A 20,861-nucleotide genomic window follows, 5' to 3' on the forward strand; every position below is an offset into this window, starting at 1 on the left:
TCGGGCAGTTCGGGGCCTTGGGGTTATTTCACGGGTCAAGGTTTCCTGGGATTTTTTGTTTGTTTCTTGGAGAGCTGTTGGGAAAAGTTGTGCTGGGTTTTCAGAAACGTTCTGAATCTATAAATTTAATTAAGGAGAAGCAGCGCTTTGGGGAGCTTGGATATTCCAGTGTGAGACTTGTACTATAGATGAGCAGGCGAATGCGCAGCAGGTTTAAAACAAAAAAAAGTTCAGATGCATTCAGGATAGTTTTACCAAACATCTTGCCCTGGTTACAACATCCATCAAACTTGAACACCTTCCCAGTGTTGTCCCAGAACAGCTTTTGATCTGTTCCCCATGTCCAATATTAACTTTTCCTTTGCACTTCTAATGGAGTAATTTTTTTTTTTACAGGCTGCAGCGTAATTTTTAGCCTGAGCTCCTTCCCTAGCTTAAATTGCAAATTGTTTGAACTGGGATGTTCAAAATCTTCAATTGGCTTAGACTTGTGTAAAGCGATTTTTGTCGAGTCTGTAGTAATTAATATTACTGTATGTGCATATGTGATTATGGAAATGGTCTAAGAATTTATTGCCATTTCTATTTTATTTTAGCTTTCAAGCTTTTTGGCAGCTCTTAGAGTGCAAATATGGGACAGTGGATTTTTTCTGTCCTGTATGATATAATAGCTGCTTAATTTCTCAGATAAGAAATCTGAATTGGAGGTAAAACACTGTTGAACTTCTGCAGTCTTAGATTAAATCTTAATTATGATTCATCTCCTTAACTGTACAGCTGTTAAACACCTTGATTTCAGAAGTAATACAATTAATCTGGTGAATTAGGTTTAGCAAGTGCATTTTAAATTGGATTTGAATTTAAAACCAATTGTAACCGATGACTATCAGTCCCTGCTTGAGGCAGCATCACCACTTAGATAATGGTTCTCATCTCCCAAGCAACATGCTGGAGTGAGATTGTTTGGGATTGTTCTGGTAATCAACTCCTCTGTAATATTTTCCTTAACACCCTCACCTGGGCATTTGGTGAATCTCTCTGGCATCGCTTCCCTACATGAGCAGGGGCCCCAGGTTTGATTTGGCACCTGAGGTGCGTATGCACTTGTGACTCGTTTTCAGGAAGCAGAGGGGTTGGTGATTAAACACTTTCACACGCATTTGAGCACGCACTGTAGTCAGCTGCCTGCTTTTATTTTTCGCAGGCAGTTGCTTTTCATGTGCATACATATTGTGCCAAATAGTACTAATTCCTGCAGCATTTCTGCATGTAGCGTAGTTAAGAAAACAGCATTCTAGCATTACTGACACTGACGGTTCCATAATGGGAGTTATGGGACTCCAAGCTAACTCTGAGAGCTAGGCAAGGTAAGGTATATCTGGGGGAAAAATTAAAAATACAATAGAGATTGAGTTGTGAATGTGATTTGCATTTGTTACCTAGGCTTTGAGGTGAGAAACTAGACTTGGTTGGCTTGCGTAAGATATCACTGTAGTCATGTCCTTCTGATTTTGCTGGAATAGAAACCTCATTAGACTATATGAAATAATAAGAAAATCTTTCAAAGCAATCCTTCTGTTCCTCCTCATGCCACTCATACCAAAACACAAACATTTCTTCTCCCTTTTTTTCCTCCCTGTTTTCTGTACTTTCTCTTCCTCAGTCTCTGACTGATGTCTCTCCTTTCTCCTACAAAGCCTCATTCAGAGCCTATGTCAACCTGGACCTGCAGTCTCTGAGTTTTAAAGCTGCATTTCTGGCACAGTAACATAAAATATCAACACCGGTTTGCTGCAGAGAAAAAGCACATCCATCCTGTACCTTGCTTTTTGCCCCGCTCTCTGATTTTGCTCATGTTTAAGTGCTTCCTCACAATAAATTTGCCATGCCCCATGTCAGACATTCACCTCCTCCCATACCACAATGATCTTCTTACCAAGTCCAAAATACCTTTCAGGAAATTTGGCACTCCAGTAGAAACAGTGCTTATGTCTGGCAAATCTGACAGTGAAATAGGGTTCTCGGCACACTTCTGACACTCTGACTATCTGACAGAATATATAAAATTATGATGAAGGATGGACTGAGATAATTACGAAAAAAAACGTAGTTTGATTAAACGAAAACTCAGCTACCCTGCTGGATTGTTTTTCTGCACTTGGACAAGGCATAAGGGAAACTCATTCACAGTTACTTGCAATTGAAGTTCAGAATCTCACATTTAGACACAAAACCTATTAATAAAGTACTTGGAAACGATTGGCCTCAGACCTGCAGAACAATGTATCTTTTTGGACTTGTAAAACAGGACTTTTAGAGTTGCTTTACAGTTTGTCTTTGCAGCCAGACTAGCTTGACTTGTTCCTGAAAGCATTTTTGGCCTCCTATCACAAGCTGAATTGACATCATTTCCTGCATAAATAGAGTAGGAACCAAAACCTCCGAATAGGAAGCCAAAGCAATTTGGGGAAAAAGAAAAAAAAAAAATTAAAAATAATAAAAACCAAACTAACAAACAAATGCATCTTTAAGTCTTGGGACCTTGCTTTTGGCATGCTATTGTATTTCTCAAAGCTTCTGAATGGCTGCACATTAAGAAGGGTTTGAGCTGTCCAGTTATTTAGACTTCCTTTACTCACCTGAACTGCTGACTTTGTCTGTCCTTTCTTGCATAATAACTACTTTTTGATTGCTTAAAAATACAGAAGCTTGTCCGTCAGATTTGTTGTGTTTAGTCTTACCTAATTCTGTATGTCTTGTATTGTTTTACCTTGTAGGGTCCACCTTGAAACGACTATGTCTAGGCAAAGATCACAGTAGTAGTAACTATCCCGTTTTTGTTTCTCAGTATTTCCTTCATGGCATGGGATGTTTTTTTGCTTTTTTAATGATATCTTTTACTAAAGGCTAGTTGTTTAATAAATAGAGCTGACGCTTTTATACCGATATGAAATTAGACTGTATAAGTTGTGATACTTTTCTAGTAATGCATGTGCCGTGATGTCTTGGGAACCACGCATGCTGCCAGCCAGTTTGTGGTGTTTGTGTGAGACTGTGCACGCTGTGGCGCGAAACCCGGACTCGGTGTTCGTCTTTCTGAAATACGCACCTTTATACGACTGCAGTTCTCTGCTGGAGGGATTTAGAGCTTAAAACAACCTTGTTGCTGTCGAGCTGCATGAAATGCTCAACACTAATTGAAGAGCTTTCCTGTCAAAATACTTGTTTTTCTCACTAGTCCCTTTCCCCAAGTAAAGGAAAAGGAAATTAGCAATATTCACTTAGTAGTCATGTTGCAGGTTGAATGCATGATCATTTAAAGGTTATGAATGTGTTTTATATAACCATAGGACTAATTAGTTTACTCAGTTTCATTGGCTGGTAACCGATTAATAGAAAAAAAATGACTGAATGTTTGTGTTTGTTTATAGAGTAATTTTACTACAGTTTTATGAACTTTTTGCTTGGAGAGATGGTCTTTATTTCAAATCTGTACCTCTATCAGATACATTAGCTGGAAAGTTGCTTTATATTTTCCATTTGGGTCAAATTCAGGCACCTTCAGTTGCTCTTCCCCGCTGATTTTCCTGTGTCAGGCTTGTAGTTAGAAACAGATTTTCTTCCCCAGTTCTGTTAGGAATAAGTGAACATACGAAATTAAATCTCTGTCAATACTCTTCCTGTCTGCTTTTATCTGTACCAAAAGTTGTTTAACTTTTTCTCAAAAGCTGAAACAACCCCTTACGTCATCCTCTCCCCTCTTTTTTCTTTTACATTAATGGTCCCGATGGGATATTTTTCCCCCAAAATATGCAGATGGCAGAGATAATGGGCCTAATGCATCAAGAGGGACTGGGGGTTCCTGGAACCTCTGATGTGTAGCAGCCAACCTTCTTGTAACCTCTATGACAGTTATGATTTTTCCAAGAGGACAGTAATCCTATGCAAGTAAAACAAATAGTAAATTCCTTTTTTTAATTGTGTGCAGTTTCAGCAAGTAATTCATCCTGCCTCCCACTCTCTCATTGTGGCCTCCTTTGGAGAGACTGTGAGCCTGAGGATGTCGGTGTTACTGGGTTTTAGGATGAGAGGAAACGGCCTCAAGTTGCGCCAGGGGAGGTTGAGGTTGGGTCTGGGGAACAATTTCTTCCCCAAAGGGCTGTGGGGCATTGGAACAGGCTGCCCAGGGCAGTGCTGGAGTCACCAGCCCTGGAGGGCTGGACAGACAGGCATGAGTTCTCAGGACATGGGGCAGTGCCAGAGGTATGTTATGGTTGGACTTGATGATCTTAAAGGTCTTTTCCAACCAAAATGATTCTATGTCTGCATCCACTTCTGAGTCATTAGTTTCACCTGGAGGGAAGTTGTGGGCACAACAGCCAGTGGCTGAGGTAACGGATTGTAATAGAAAATACAAACACATTGGACTTGGACCATTTCTTTAAGCAAAGCTGTTCTGTAGAAGTGGGGGGGAGGGTTAAAGGTCAGCAAAGCCACCGTTTGATTGCAGTAGAAACTGTTTGAGCAGCAGTGGGGAAGCGCTGATGCCATCCTCAACTTTCTCTGTGTGTGGTTTTCCAGGATCCTCGACAAACAGTCTGGTAACGTGTCCTGAGCCCGTCCCACACTCGACCCTGCAGGTTCAGGCCAACAACAGTAACAACAAGAAAGGGACGTTCACAGATGATCTTCACAAGCTGGTTGACCAGTGGACAAGCAAAACTGTTGGAGCTGCACAGACAAAACCTTCCTTAAACCAACTGAAGCAGAACCAAAAAAGGCAAGACATGGAGCCAAAGGCTAATCCCATGCAAACACAGAATGAGACGTGTGGAGTAAGTGGCACTCCTTGAAGAACATACCTTTTGCTATGTGTCTGAAAGCCTTTGCAGAACCCAGATTTGGAGGAGGACATAGACTAAAATTACTTCAGATAGATGCTTCCTATAAATGTCCATGTCTTTTAATTAAGTACTAAACTAGATTTTTTTTTATCGTCTTTTGGAATAATAATGAGGGATATATGGGCTGCAATATATGTATATAAAGTATATATTTTTAAATTGCAAACTGCTTATTAACAGCAATATACAGCAATACTCACACTATTAACCATATGTTGCTTAACTTTAGTTCTCCAATTCCGGAAGTTTTGCTCTTTCTGATGTTTAATATTAACCTTCCATAGGCTGGGCCAGTGGCTTGGTGGTAGCAAGCCTTTGTTTTAGTAGGAGCAAGTGCTGCACTGCACGGGGGGATAACAGCTGGATGGGTTTGTGACCCTTGTGTGTTGCATTGGGTATCACTGAGCCCATCAGCCTCGTGAAAATACGCCTTCAGAAACTCTGTGATAGTGAAATGGAAGAAAATGGAAATTCAGAGCACCCCTTTTCATTCCCGCTTATTTTCAGTAGCAGGAAAAACATGGTGATGGGCATTTGTGTCTGTGTTCAGCGCTTGTTTCCATGGCTGAGTGGTGATGTGGAGGCGATCACAAAACCCATGGCAGAATCCCAGCTTGTAGTTCTGTCCCGCTCGGGTCTGGGTTTCCAGAGCTCTTCCTCCTTTGCATGGATGGACAGTCCTTTGGCTAATACTTCTTGCTGCATTCATGTTTTTTTGGGAGACTAGAAATTGAGCTAAAGTAGAGAAACACAAATAATTTTAAAGCAAACGAACAGTAAAAGCAGAACCAGTGAGGGACTGCTTTGTAATCCCGTATAAACAAGGTAATGGGATTGAACAGAAAGTCAAAGTTACTGTTTGTGAGGTGAGATGTGCCGGAGCCGCGATTACACGTCTGCTTTGAGTTGGTGGGATCTTCTCTTCACAGGGAAAAGCATTTGTGCAAATTTATTAAGCAACTTTATGTCAATTCATAAGTTGCCAAAAGTGAACAAAAAGCAGAGAGTAAATAATCCTACGTAGTGATGATTTAGTCAGTGTAAACCTGCTCTGGACTAAGTGACATCTACTTAAGGCTCTATTCTCACAAAATAAGTCAAAGGAGGTGCTAGTAAGTACAAAGTGAGGATTTCAGGAAAGTGATGGTGAGGGCACAGATTTTGTTCTGTTAAATCACTTCTTACTGTCTTGTGCTGTGCTTTCTGCAGCTTGATGTCTTTTCCCTGAGACACCTGCAGTAGTTTGAGGTATTTGATGGGGGGGTGTTCTGCCCACTTAGAACGCTGGAAAAGAGTGGTTATTTTCTTTATTTGAATCACCTATTAACATCAATTTAGAGTTAATTTTACTTTCTGCAGTCTTGGTGTCTGTGTTTCAAAGCCTGTGAGGATGGCAGAATATTGCTGTGAGAACAGTCTTAATACACTGATTATTAGAGAGCTTCTTTCTTTCTAGAACATGGCAGTTTTTCCCAGGGAATTAACAAGGTCAACTGAAGTATTTTAATTTACCAAGAGCTCAGAGAGCATTGGATTCCCTGCTCTTCATTTCTCGGCATTCCTTGTTGCATGGTTTTGTGCGTAAAGTCCTTGTAGGGCCGTGCAAAGGTAGGTGGCAAATCTTCCTGGCGTGGTGGTTGTCGGGGTATTTTGGCCATGAAGATGGCACAGCGTGCAGCAGGTGATAGATTTAAGTGGGTAAGATTTAAAAGACATTTACAAGGGTGGTTTGGGGAGTTGCGTATCATTCTGCTGATTGTACCTTTTGAAATTCCCCCTAAAAGGAAAACTGCAGTTGAGGGAGGAGAGGGCTTCATGGTGTTGGGAGAAAAATACACAAAAGAGGAAGAAATGGTGGTAAAAAGATCCTTAGCCTGGACAGCCAGCCAAGTGTCCCAACACATCAGTTCTGGGAGGAATGGGTTACATGGGGAAATGTTGTACCTGCATGGGATGATCACCGTTGAGTCCGCCTTTTGAAATGGTATTGAAGAGACAAAAAACTCAAGAGATCACATAAAGGATGGAAAAAATAGCTTTCTAACATAAAGCTCTCACTGTACGTCTTTGGTCCATGCAAAACACCATATTTGCATCGTATTTTGGTCAGATATAAAAATGCATTTGTAAGAAAAGAATAAGGAGCACTAAACAGATTTCTAGCCCATCAGAGAAAGTAATAATAAGGTTTAATGTTGGAAATAAAGGCTAGATAGGTTGGAAATGTGGTGATTCTTATCCGCCTTTTGGGTTTTTTTACTGGAAAAAACTAGCAGAAGGTGGTTAGGGCGGGTTGTCTCATATCTTCAAACTGGGTGTTTTGTTTTAGGGGAAGCTATTGTTGGTCCCATGCGATGGTGGAATTGAGGGGCAGGAGAGATGAAGGATTCATACCTTCACTTTGAAATTTTCTCTGGAGGTTGTTGGACAGCAAGATGTCTCCTTGAAGAGTTTTGAAACAGGAGTTGGCATGATGTGAGTGGTACTGTGGTGCTCGGTTGGTGAGAATTCTAATTGGTTAGGGGCAGAGTTATTATTTGTAATGTATTACTCTATCTTGCTGTCCACCCACCGTTATTAATATGCAGTGTAGTTGTGTGGCTGATTTCAACCCAGGAAGCAGAGAACTGACTTTCCTGAGTTACCGCTTTCTTGAAATGCTTCTGCCACTCTCAGCAAATCGTTTGCTGTGTGAATACAGTATATTATTGGTAGCTTTTTTTAAACTAAGTGAAGGCTACTCTAAGGTTGGAAATCAAATCGGAAGAGGAATTGGTTGTGTGTTTAATGAAGTTAGTGTTTTTATTTTCTTCTTCTTTATCATCAGAGGTGTAGAAAGCAATAAAATAATTGGGATGCAAAGGAAGACTTGAAATTCTGCTTTGTTTCTGTGGAAGTTACCTGTCAGTTTAGCTCCAAATCCTGGTTGATGCGTATTAGAAGTTTGTGGGGGAACCTTCAGGCATCCAGTTGTGTCATAGGAGCACTGAAATGTTCCTTTTCAAATTTATTTGAACATGGAAATACACGTGGATTCTCATCACCAGTAATTAGAACTGTGACAGGAGATACTAGGAAGAACCAGAAGTCAAACTTGCCTGATAATGGTTATTTCTCTAGTGCTCCTTCATGTCAAAGACATGACGAAATAACCCTTTTTTACAGGTAATTGTGGTTACCACCAACCAAGGGTTACACCCAGAAACATGAGCTGCCTTGTGTGTAGGGAGTACTGAATATTTTGAAGATGCCTGGGATCAAAGGGCTTACCAAAAATGTTTTCTATTCTTCATACTGCTATGTAGCTCCATAGGTTTTAAAGAAACAATTGTTACGCCCCCAAAAAAGCTGCAGACATGTTCCAAGCCCATAATAAGGCTGTTTGTGTTATACATGCGGGTCTGTGTCAGTCGGAGCTGTGTGCTGGGGCTCAGACCTCATCAGCAGTAGGTGCACATCTGTGTGCGTTTGGTACCTGTTGCTCGGAGCGATCCGGCCGCTGGGGACGCGGGTTTCTGGAGATGACCCCACACGAAAACGGAGCAGAAGGGCTATTAGCACCTTTCACTGTGTCTTCTGTCTCTACTGGATTGGAAGAATACTAAGAAATGAGATAAATCTGTGCTTGGAGCTATTTGACACGGTCTCCTCGGTCCAAATATCAGAATAGCTTTCCAGAAACCTGGAAAAGCACAAACGCAAATCTTTAGCAGCACCTAATAACTTTGGGTTTTCAGCAAGCTGGAGAAAGGTGAATAAAAAAGATGTATGGGCATCCTTGCCCTGCTTGTGTTGGCAGCCAGCTCTAACCCCGTCCTGTGATTGTTTTGTGTCGGTGGTATTTGGACCATACAGAAGTAAACCAGTAATGCCAGTAACGTAGCCATCAAAATGTAGCTGGAAGAAAAATAATCTAAATGCTGCGTTTTTAGAACGGGTTGTGATAGCTACAGTCAGCTTTCACAGCAGAATTTCCTGGTTTCATTTATTCTAAAGTATAAACATCGTAAATATTTATGTTTTTAAGTCAAAGACAACTCATAGCTCTATACTTTCACAGTACTGTAGCTGTGAATATTGCTAAAGTCACACTTTAGAGCTTGCTTGGTAAACTGAACTACCACAACCATTGTCCAGTGGGGTTTGTTCCATTTTTATGTATGTTTTTATAGAATCATTTTGGTTGGAAGGTCATTGAGTCCAACCATAACATCACTCTGGCACTAACCCTTGTCCCTTAGAGCCTCATCTCCATGTCTGTTCAGCCCCCCAGGGCTGGTGACTCCAGCACTGCCCTGGGCAGCCTGTTCCAATGCCCCACAGCCCTTTGGGGAAGAAATTGTTCCCCAGATCCAACCTCAACCTCCCCTGGTGCAACTTGAGGCCGTTTCCTCTGCTCCTGGCGCTTGTTCCTGGGGAGCAGAGCCCGACCCCCCCTGGCTCCAAGCTCCTTTCAGGCAGTTCAGAGATCAGAAGGTCTCCCCTCAGCTCCTGTTCTCCAGATGAACCCCCCAGGTCCCTCAGCCGCTCCATCACACTTGTGCTCCAGCCCCTCACCAGCTCCGTTCCCTTCTCTCCACTCGCTCCAGCACCTCGAGGCCTTTTCTTGACATGAGGGGCCCAAAACTGCCCCCAGGATTTGCGGTTTGGCCTCTCCAGGTCCCAGCACAGGGACGGTCACTGCCCTGGGCCTGCTGGCCACACCAGTGCTGGTACCAGCCAGGATGCTGGTGGCCTTTTGGCCACCTGGGCACACGCTGGCTCATGGTCAGCTGCTGTCACCAACACTCACACGTCCTTTTTTACCAGGAACTTTCCAGCTGCTCTTCCCCAGCTTGCAGTGTTCATGGGGTTGTTGTGACCCCAGTGCAGGACCTGGTACTTGCCCTTGTTGACCCTCAGACAATTGGCTTCAGCCCATCAATCCAGCTGGTCCAGATCCCTCTGTATGGACTTCCCACCCTCCAGCAGATCAACACTGCCACCCAATTTAGTGTCATCTCCAAACTTACTGAGGGTGCGCTTGATCCCCTTGTCCAGACCATTGATAAAGAGATAAAACAGGACTGGCCCCAGTACTGAGTCCTGGGGACACCACTCGTGATTGGCTGCCAAGTGGATTTGTCTCCGTTCACCACAACACTTTGGGCCCAGCCCTCCAACCACTTCTTTACCCAGTGTGTATGTTCTTCTTTGTGTACATGTTATTTTTGTTTTTGAAAGGAATATTTATGAGTATATTGGGGAAAAAGGATTAAATGGTGGCCAGGGCAAGCCCAAAAAGAAACCCCACCCCCAAGTGCCATAAACATTGTGCCTCCCCTGTGCTTCCCAAGCCAATGGCCCCGGTTGGTGCCCAACATGGGGCAGGGGTGCTGTGGTGGGATGGGGGGCTGGGGAGCAATGCCAGTATGGACGCACCAGCACTGCCCGGGCCAGGCAGGAAAAGAGCAGCTTAATAGCGATGCTTTTTGTATTTTTCTTTTTGTAGGTTAATTTGGTAAGAACAGGATTGGGGAAAAAGTGCGTTGTTCCAGTGTCTTGCCCCATGTCTGCTGCGTTAGCTCCCGGAGCGTCACCATCCCTTCCGGTGCCGGTGCCAGGGCCTGCCCTCGCTGGCACGGTGACACCGTACGTGATGCCTCTCTCTCGGTACGGAGGAGTTTTCCCTGCGCCCGTGTATGGGCTGCGGTGGCCAGGGCCAGCTGCACAGCCTGGCCTCGTCGGCAGTGCGAGCGTGCCGGGGTTCTCACCCCTCGGCAGAACCTGCCTGGGGCTGTACCCGGTGCCGCTGCAGCCACCCATGGCCCGGCCACCCGGCCCAAACCTGCGAGTGACACGGCCGGGTCGTCCTCCCGCGGGGAACGGGGGGTTCAGCCTCGTCACGTGGAGCATTTGACCCGCGGCCGCCAGCCGTGCTGCCCAGGCGGGGACCGGGCCGCCGGCGCACACGGGCGCGCTGCATCCCGCCATCACTGTGAGGTGCTTCACGAGAGAGTTTGTCTGTTCTGGGAAGATTCGCTTCTATTCCGTTGCTGAAGACACTTTATTTTGTTGTGTTCTGATGTTTTACACTTGCGATCCTTAAAGTCGACGTACTTGAATTGATGACTAGAAAATTGTACTATCCCCTGCAGGAGTACAGTGCCTTGAATTTCAGCTTTTCAGTTCCAGCTGAAAAGAGATGTAAAATTATTTGAATGGTGTATTTTATTTACAATCTGCTTGTGAGTTGAAGTTCTTTTTATTTCCAAAGATACTGAAGGTTTACAGCTGACGTTCTTCATCCGTTTTATTCTGCTGTAAATGCTTTTATTTTAATTCCTGGGTTGAATTTTTGTTTTTCAAGCTTTTAAAAAAATAATAATACTCATGAGGTGAGGTTTGTTTGAGATGCCAGTCAAAAAAGCTGTTTGTGTTTGTACAAGGAGTAGTGAAATGCACATTTTAAAACAGGAGCATTTACAGAGTGATCCAAGTAAGTTGTATATAAGAAGAGGTAATAGCTTCGGGCAGTGCAATTCATTCTCTTCCCCACTCTCTGGCAGAGTTGTTGTTGACAGCAACTTATTTCTCCAACAGGCAGGCGAATACTATTTTCTTCTGTATTGGCAGCAAATTGGATTACATTTTCTTTCTCCTACTGGGCTTTTATAATTGAGTTAAATTACAAATTAATGCATGTTTCATAAGTGAAAAACTCTAACTGAAATCTTGATTGTAGGAGAACATGTCTCCAGGTGCCTGTAAGAACGGTGTAAGTACAGCACTTGTGTGTATTCTGGCTTTGGCCACCGGGGTTACGAATGATGTTTTGCCACTGACGCGTTAGCAGTATTCGCACTAAAATGGAATAAAAATGTGAAGCTATTCTTTTTCATACCTCATACTTCAGTTTTGGAGTCTCACCACCTTTCATTTGAAAATTTGAGTTTTTATATCTATATATTTATTCTTTTTTTCTTAAGCTTTAATTAAGCTTGTGCTCTAGGTGGCATGGACACCTCTCTCCTCTTTGAAAGTTGCTTTTTGCCCACTTTACTGTGCATGGAGTCTCCACCTGCACCTCTCAGTCTAAAGGCACGAGAGAACCACTAAAGCTGGGTTGCTGCTGGTAAGTCTCCTTTCCCTCGGAAAGCGCAGGTCACGAACCGTGCGGTCCCATCTGAAGGCACGTTGCTCTGTATCTCTACTGCAATGACATTTTATACTGTCTGCTGAAGGGCAGAGATGTCTTGTGTAGCCAAGCTGTGAATTGTATAGTTCAGTTGTACTTTAAGCATTATATCTGTCTAAATTATTTTGTTTGTACCCTTTGAATATATTATTCCATCAATTCAGTTAGAATTGAATTTTATAGACAATTATGCAGAGTCTTCTGCCTGGGCAAAATACTTACTGTAGTAAGAGATTTCTGTTCTCTGTAACATGTATCTTTAATTTGTTTGGGTTTTTTAGATTCATGTCTGTATGCTTCATGAGCAAACATGGAAAATATGTTCTCACACCAGTTTCCCTTCAGCTTGCACTGAATCTTACAGTTTATGTCGCTACTGCCTGTTGTATAGTCCATCCCTTGTATACTGACAAAGTCAGTGGCACTAAAAACACTGAGAAACTGTATAGATTAAGAAAGAAGAAAAATAAACATTTTGTGCTTGAAAATCGTGTGAAAAACCCAGTGTTTTTCTAAAGCATAGAGTTGTGTCCATTCCCAGCTGTTCCGGATAACTCTGCATTTGTTTTCCAGACTCTTATCCCTTGACTTGTGTAGAAGGAGCAGATGTGATGCCTCCGCTGTTTCTCGGGTTCTGCCCATAACACATCCCACCTCTTGGCAGCTGTAGGACCGAAATGGTGCTCCAGAAGTCACATAGTGCCACTTCACAGGTCATGTTGCTTGAAATCCCCTGCCCACTGCAGTAATTCTGCTGTTGTGCGGCTGCGAAGCTGACCAGAGTGGAATGTTTGATGATTCCTTTGAGCAGATGGCGTCTTTGGTGTCGCTGGTGGTACACAGGAGGATGCTGGAGTTTGGCAGGTGGTGAAAGACGCACGTGAACTTTGTCTCTTCTACACAGGAGAGTGCCAGGGAAGCCCTTTTAACATGATCCTGGTGTCATTTAAATGTGAGGAAGAAAAGATGTAGAATTTGGCCCTGATGCAAGCAGCCTCTTGGCGGTCGCTGTCGTTGGCGTAGGTTGCAGGAGAACTTACGAAAGGACGTGCAGGAAGAGGTTGGATGCTTCTGTTCCTCTGCATGCAACTCACGTGGCCGTGCTGTATGTGCTGTGTACGTTGGAAAGGCTGCGATCAGCTCGTGGGGAGCCGTGCGCTCCGGGGCTGGCGCCGCATTGCATGTGCTGTGCACCTAGGCAGAGCGGGCGGGGGACAGTGTGTGTGAGCGCGGCTGGGTGCAGCTGCCCAGTCTCTAGCAGGTGTGTTCCTAATGATTGCATCTTCAGCTGGCATTGGGGTCAAATTATGGCTCAGAGGTTGGTGTCTGCATTTCAGTACTCAGAATTTTAATTTTCTGATAGCTGTCTTGGCTGCAGTTCTTCTGACCATTAACTGCAAGCTATGTTTTGTTACCCTCAATCATGTCAAAGGGTGCTTTGACCCTCAGTGGCAATTAAGCAGATTACATGAGATGGAAGAAATGGGACAACTTCTTGGCAAAAGGTGAGCAAAGGAGCAAGAGGGACCTGAGGGGTCTGTGCTACCCTATCGGAGGTGGGGGATCTATACCCACAAAGACATTTCCCTGCAGGTCCCAGAACTGAACCAATTTTGTTCCTGACTCTGATGGTTGCTTTGTGAGGTGCCTCGCCAGTTGCAGGCCGGCAGCCGTGTCCCATAGCTCTGCCATCTCCGTGTTCCCAGAGCTGCAAGGACGTGCTTGAATTCCCTATGGATCCTCAGATTTAGATACGAGCTTTCATGGGGGAGTTCAGAGATTTTCAGGGGCTTAGAAGTTATAGAAACTTAATACAAATATTGAAAGAATGTTTTAAACTGCCAAGTCACACACCCAGTAGTTCAGAAATGCCAAGTTAAGTTTGCCTGTGTGCCACTAATTTGTTTTTCTGATTGCCGTGCATCATGATGGGCCATCTAAATGCGTAATCGCATCCCATTTTCCCAGCGCATCTCCGGTTTGCTTGGAGCGGGGCTGTGCGGGGAGGAGAGCTGCTGCCATGGGGACACGGCATGAGGAGCAGGACATGGCAGGGAGGAACACTGCAAGGGTTTAAGGCTCTTTCACAAGCTTTGATTCAACCTTTCTGACACACATTTCATTCAAAAAGAATGATGTAAAGTTGTCCCATACAGTTCCTTTGCATGTTTAACTCTGGTCTTCATTCCACAACTTTAAAGAGGAAATATTACTTAACTATCACTTTACAGCCATCTCCAAAGTGTTCCTTTTTTGCTGTCTACTGTTTAACTTCTTTACTTTTCTCTGACATATTTGACATTGGCTGGTATCAAAGATCAGATGACAGATTGAATGGGCTAAAAGTGGCGGTGTCTTTGCTCCTACAGAGATGTTTGTGTTTGGGAATAGGACGCGCTCATGCTAAACGGCAGTATTTCTGAAATGAACTTAATCAAGTTGCAGGTTTTGCCAGTGGGTATTTGTGGGAAGAAATCACTGATGCTTTTGAATCAGTCATTAGTTTAGCTTGGCTTTGTCAGTAGTTGCTCTTTCCCTTCCAGCATTGCTTTTCGTGGTCTCAATGCACTATTTTCAATTCTGAGAACATTCAGAATTTTTCCAAACAAGCCCTGTGGACTTAGCGCTTGGTGGGTCTGTGTCTGTATTGTATTCGTGCGTGTTGGATTAGGGAAAACATCCGTCCTACATTATTTGGAAACTGGCTTTGGAGAGTTAGAATCAGAAGTCTCACTTCTGAAACTATTTGTCTTCAGCATTGCTTTCCCTATCTCCCCCTTAACTAAGCAAAGGATGCAAGTCTCTTTCAGCAAGACTGATGTATCAGATGGTAGCTAGTATGGCAAAAACTGACCTAGTCTTCTGCCTTGCTGCCTGCTAGTCCCCACCTGAGATGCAGTAGATGCTGTTGAAAGTGTTGGCTTGGAGACAGAAGTCTCAAATGAAAATAGTTCCTGGCTGTGTCTAATACCTTAGTGAGGTTTCCTTACATCCTCTGGCTCCTCGTCAGCCCTTCTTAGTCCCCAGTTTCTGGTGATGTCTGTGGAGGAGGATGGTGGTGCTAGAGGGGTGGATGGATGCTCAATGTGGGCAAGGTCTCTGCAGAGAGAGTTCATGTGCTCTTTATTATCACAGATGGGTGAATATTTTGCCATGGGATTGAATTAATAAAACAGTAAAAACATGTAATTTCTTGCTATGGTTATTTATTATGGATTGAATCGTTGAGGAGTGTTTCTTTGGTGGTGTTGGGCTGTGGTTGGCTGGCACATAGGCTGAGCTTCAGTCGAGGATCTGGGCAAGCTGTCCCGTGTGCTGATCCTCATGGAGTTTCTTCTCAATGAACCTGGGAAATACAATTATTTTCCTGTCTATATATTTCTGAAATGAGCTGTTGATCAGAAGGGACTTGTCTTGAATGTCAGTGACTTGACTGGGGTGATACTTTACTTCTGCAGGTAGGTCTGTTTGCAGAGCCGTCCCTGCAGAAGCAGCAGGAAGGTGATGTTCCCGCCCTGACCGCGCTGGTTCTTCCATTAATGCAGATAAGCTCCAGAACCGCACCGTAATGAAATGGGTTTTAGGAGCTGTCGGGTTAAAAATTTTGCATTATGAAAGAATTTGTTGCTGAGAGGGGTTTGAATGTGCTGTGATGCTGACGTTAGCTGTGTTGGTAAATAGATTACTTGTAACTGATTCATTATAAAATGTCAAGCTTGTGCCAGTAGGCAGCAAGTTTTGTAAATTGTGGTCCTTTCTGCTTTTTTTCCCCAGACTGATACTTCTAGTCTGCTATCAAGATTGTTGTATAAACGCTTGGAGCTACATTTGACTATAAAACTTTTCCCTTGAAATAACTTTCACATGAAAAGTTTAGAGGCTGTGCAATTCAAGTTTTCAGCCTTACATGCAAAGCCTCATTAAGCTTTAGATTTTTCCTGGATAAGTGTGGAGAAGCTATGCATAGAAGACAACCTGCTATTTTGATAAAGTATGTGTTATAACAGTGAAATTCTTGTGACAAGTTCTTGGTTTTTCAAGGTCTGGTGAGCAGGGGAAGCCTGGATTAATTTATTTTGATGTCATGCCGCTGGATGGATTTGCCACATATACTTAGCACATTGTTGTAGTCGCACGTTAACAAGGCAGAAGGAGAAGTTAGTATTTCTTTTTTCCCTTAGAAATGAGCAGATTCCCCCTACTTTGCCTTTCAATGTGGAGGCACCACTGAGCGCAGCTACGGCACCATTGCTCACGCGGAGCCTCAAGTGACAGCGTGGGCATGGCGAGAGCCTCCTGGGCTGCTCTTCTGGGGATGTTTTGTGTCTATCCCAGTTTTTCTGATATATTCAGGGCTTTGACACCTTGTAAAAACCTAGGAAACTGAAGAAGAAATAACCAGCTGCCAGGCCTACTCAAACAGATGTTCTTTAGGTCTCACATAAAATACCCCAAAAAAGTATTTACTCGTGTGTGTTGGTTTTTAATTACTCTGCAAATAAGGTAAAAACTTCCTCAGCATGCAGTTTTTGTTTCTCAGGCTAGATAAACTATATCTAATACCTTTCTCACTGTTAGTCAGCAGATGTGCAATCTCCGCCTTTTTCCCATAATTTTCCCCAGCACTGAGAAAATTTTGAGTATAACCGCCTTCATTGATCTCTTCAGTGCTGTTGCCCTTTCTGTCTTTGGAAAGTTCAGGCTGACTTCAGAATAAGAAGTCAAGAGGTTGCCCATGGGACATGGTTTGTATGGAGAGCCAGGCGCCTGGAGCTCTGGTTTTACTTTAGATGGCGACCTGCGCTGTATCCAGGGCTCGGCCCCACTGCCCTCTTAAGACTTTTCCCTGTTACCTGGAGATAATTTTGTCTTATTTTGCTTTCCTGGATGAACTTCTGTGCCAAATGCTGGCTATCAATAGCGAGCAGATACTGAGAACAGGGTGGATTCATGTGGAGCTGCAGAACTGATGTTCAAAAGCTCAGGGAGGAATTACGATCAATATATGATCTTTTTGTCCTTTCAAAAGCAATTCTTCCTATGAGAGCAGGAAATACGGGAGAAAGTTGGGACCACACTTAATAAAAGCAAAGCCTGAAATGTGGAGACCCACCAGGAGCGATGCCCAAACAGAGGACATCTGTTTACACAATGCACTGTTGTCCCCAACATCCCTCGTGTTCCCTCTGTTCTAAAAGACCCGTTGCATTTTTTCTGAAAGCATCTAGCAAACTGTATGCTATATAAAACCCATAAATGCTTGCAGGTCCAGTCACGGCGTGCATGTTTCCATGCCATGGAGCAAAGGGCTTTGGTGTGTGTCACCGAGTGTCACCAGCACAGCTGACGTGTGCCGGTGGGGCACATACCATGGACATGCGGGGCCACTCTGCTGTTGCATCGGCCTCGTGCTGTGCTCTTGGTGCCCTCGGTACTCTGCTGCTGTCATTTCAAGCCCTCAGCATCTCTGTGCCCTTTTGTGTCTGGCCGCCCACCTCATGCTGTGGCCAGTGGAGCGTGATGGAGGCTGAGGGGCCTGTCCCTGTCTGTGTCCTGCTAGCACGGCCGGAGGCATCTGTGCTCCCCGGCTGGCAGAAGGATCCATCAGGCAAGGGAAGTGAGCTGGGACCATGCTGCCGGGCCTGGGGTGAGGGGACCCAGTGCCCAGGCCTTGCCCCAGAGACCCACCATCCCTGCAGCTGCTGTCTGGTGCCTAGTACCATGGCCCTGTCCCCACCTCGCTGAGCGACACTGCCCCCCAAACCGAGACAGACAGAATCACAGAATGTGAGGGGTTGGAAGGGACCTGGAAAGCTCATGCAGTGCAATCCCCCCGTGGAGCAGGAACACCCAGATGAGGTTACACAGGAAGGTGTCCAGGCGGGTTGGAATGTCTGCACAGAAGGAGACTCCACAACCTCCCTGGGCAGCCTGGGCCAGGCTCTGCCACCCTCACCAGGAACAAGTTTCTTCTCATATTTAAGTGGAACCCCCTGTGTTCCAGTTTGTACCCATTACCCCTTGTCCTATCATTGGTTGTCACCCAGAAGAGCCTGGCTCCATCCTCCTGACACTCCCCCGTTCCATATTGATCCCCAGGAATGAGTCCCCCCTCAGTCTCCTCTTGTCCAGCTCCAGAGCCCCAGCTCCCTCAGCCTTTCCTCACACGGGAGATGCTCCACTCCCTTCAGCATCTTGGTGGCTGCGCTGGACTCTCTCCAGCAGTTCCCTGTCCTGCTGGAACTGAGGGGGCACAACTGGACACAATATTCCAGGTGTGGTCTCCCCAGGGCAGAGCAGAGGGGCAGGAGAACCTCTCTCGAAGCCTCGTTGGCTTTTTCCATTTCTGCCTCTGAGGAGACTCGCTCTTCCCCTGCAGGAGTCAGGACTCTGGTCTCAGTGACTCCACAAGGTGCCTGGGTTCTGCCACCAACATAAATACATTTGTTTCAGCTTCCAGTGTGACACTAGCCCTATGGGAACAGAGGTTTTGGTTTGTGTCCCCTCAGTACCCAACGTGCGGTGGCTGGCACGCTCTGGCAAGGCGTCTTCCGTGCGCTCTGGCTCCGTGATCTCATGCGACCCTTTTGGTTTTTGTCTGGGTTTTCCTCTATGTGAAATCCACGTGTGGATTTTTTTCTTTTAGATTCTGAAAATGAGATCGTCAGCGACTGACACGTGGCCCCCTCAGCTACGGTGCCAAGCGCGAGGCCCCGCCGCGGCTAAGGAGGAGGAAGAGGAAGATGGGAAGTGATTTATCATGTGTGAGAAATTCTGTGCCGTTCTGGTCCATTCAACGCAATTTTGTAACTTCTTTCTAATCATTTTTTTTATTTATAGTTGGAAATACAAAAATGTTATGCAAAAAAAAAAAAATAAAGGAAAATTATTTTGGGGGAAAAAGGATTTTGTTCCAAATTGTTCCCTTCTGTTGTGAGCCAGGTTCCCGTGAGCAGCGGCTGGAGAAGAGGGGGGAGGAGGCACTCCTTCAAATACTTTTTGTTCCGCACAATTAATTGTAATTTAAATAATTTTCCAAAAGATAAGCTAGGCACGCATATTCAGATTCTAGTACAAGGAAGATAAGTTCCAATTCCATTTAAATTTCTCACCGTTCTTCTGTAAAGATAATACTCTTTTAAATCCGCTTACATCAAGTAAAGAAACCTGCAGAGACTTCACCGGAGAGTAAGTTTGTACTTGTCACTTCCCTTTTTGCCTCTTTCTTTTTCTTATATATTGGCTGCATTTTCTTGCTAGAGTTAAATACAGTTCTCGAGTCACTTCTAATTTTAAATGTAAGACTAAAATCCTTCTACAGACGAGTCGCTAATTGGAGCAATTTTTAAAAGACTTTAAAGTGCCTTCAACAAGCTAAAATTACATAGTGGGAGATTTCTTTTACCTGATTCACTAACAATGGGTTTCAGCTGTCTCCTGGGCTGAGGTGATGTACAAAGTAGCTTGTAGCAATAATCTCATTAGTAATAATTTATTACAAAGAACTACTGAATTTTTTTAGAAAGGCGGTTTTAGTGCTGTTCCTGAGGAGCGGGACAGACCGCTGCTCTTGCCATTACATTTGGGCCCCAAACTCTTCCAACCCTCTGCTGCTGTGCTATGCACCCAAAGTCTTCAGCTGCTTCCCCTGTAGGCAGTTCCAGACCACAATGTTCTGACCTTCTCACTCTTGTTTTTGATACCGCAAAAACAGGAATTTGTTTGCCCGTAAGCCTTTCAGTGCCATCCTGTCTCGCAGCTGGAGCCTGGCGTATTGTTTCATTGTTATCTGCCATGTCTGTCTCTTCCAGATCTCAGTTCTAAATAATAAATCTTATTTTGATGCCATTGTTCCCTATTTCCTTTCCACCTCGCCTTCTCTTGCCCGTCAGCAAGGGTGATGAGAGCGCAGGTGGATTTAGATCTGTTGCTGAAGCTCAAGAGCTTTGAAGCAAAGGACCATTAAAATACTTTGTAAATTCAGTGTTTTGAAGGCCCAGGGCCAAAATTATGTATATTTGTGTTAACTTTGTGCTTCTCTGGGGTGCTTCCTGTCCTATCCCCATCTTGGGAAAGGGACTGATCTCCCACATGAGAGCAGGGGCTGGGTAAGTGGTAAAGGCTGTTGCTAAACTGTTGCTTGGCTTGGCCTCTTCTGGTTGTAGGAGGAGCCAGATCTGTTTCCTTTTTCAATGGGTGGGAGATGCGGGGTCCAACCACACACTCCACCTCCCATTTTCTATTTTGGTTGCTGTCTTTCCTTTGGCTGTGGATACACCTCCCTCGCCCACCAGTCCTGCATGCTGGGTCACGGCCCTCAGGTGCCTCTCCAGAGATGAGTCGCTATTCCAGTGATCATAGCAACAAAACCCTGTGCCCTCACCTGAGATTTTTATTCCCTAGAAGTTTAAAAGGCTCCTTTCTGCAGGGAAATCCCTTGCTGGCTCTCCTGGGGTCTGGGTCATCTTCAATGTGGGCAGCCTCCATCAGTTTTTCTGTTGCTGGACCCTTTTCACTCCTGCAGAACCCTCAGCTCCTCCGCAGCCCCAGCGGTGACTGCAGGAAGCCAATGGGCCTCCCACTCCAGATAAGTATTTTGCGAATAATCTATTAATATTCAAATGAAATGTAAGGATTAGTATCAGGCTGAAAGATCAGGAGCAGAAACCGTGGCAAACCCTGGATGGTGGTTGCTCCCCACCTCCAGCTTTAGATAATCTATTCTGTAAAAGGCTGCTCCGTTTTGGGGTGTAGTTCATGCATTTACTGCTTGCATTGCT

General features: G+C 44.6%; 1 protein-coding gene across 11 annotated transcripts in view; it reads left to right on the top strand.

Annotated features, from left to right (window-relative positions):
- Window positions 1-19,929, top strand: part of WNK2 (WNK lysine deficient protein kinase 2) — a 112,362-nt gene extending 92,433 nt beyond the window's left edge. For 5 of the 11 annotated variants that reach the window (XM_065074957.1, XM_065074962.1, XM_065074961.1 and 2 more), the window contains 3 exons: window positions 2,778-2,822; window positions 4,582-4,835; window positions 10,396-12,569. In XM_065074957.1, coding sequence (XP_064931029.1) covers window positions 2,778-2,822; window positions 4,582-4,835; window positions 10,396-10,803 — 707 coding nt within the window. In that variant the 3' untranslated portion in view covers window positions 10,804-12,569. Of the gene's footprint in view, window positions 1-2,777; window positions 2,823-4,581; window positions 4,836-10,395; window positions 12,570-18,727 lie in introns of those variants that run through there. The other 6 variants (XM_065074965.1, XM_065074967.1, XM_065074966.1 and 3 more) reach the window with 5 other exon arrangements.
- The last annotated feature ends 932 nt before the right edge of the window (window positions 19,930-20,861 follow it).

This window comes from Columba livia, chromosome 10, assembly GCF_036013475.1.
Source record: "Columba livia isolate bColLiv1 breed racing homer chromosome 10, bColLiv1.pat.W.v2, whole genome shotgun sequence".
In the NCBI taxonomy this organism is placed as follows: Eukaryota; Metazoa; Chordata; class Aves; order Columbiformes; family Columbidae; genus Columba; species Columba livia.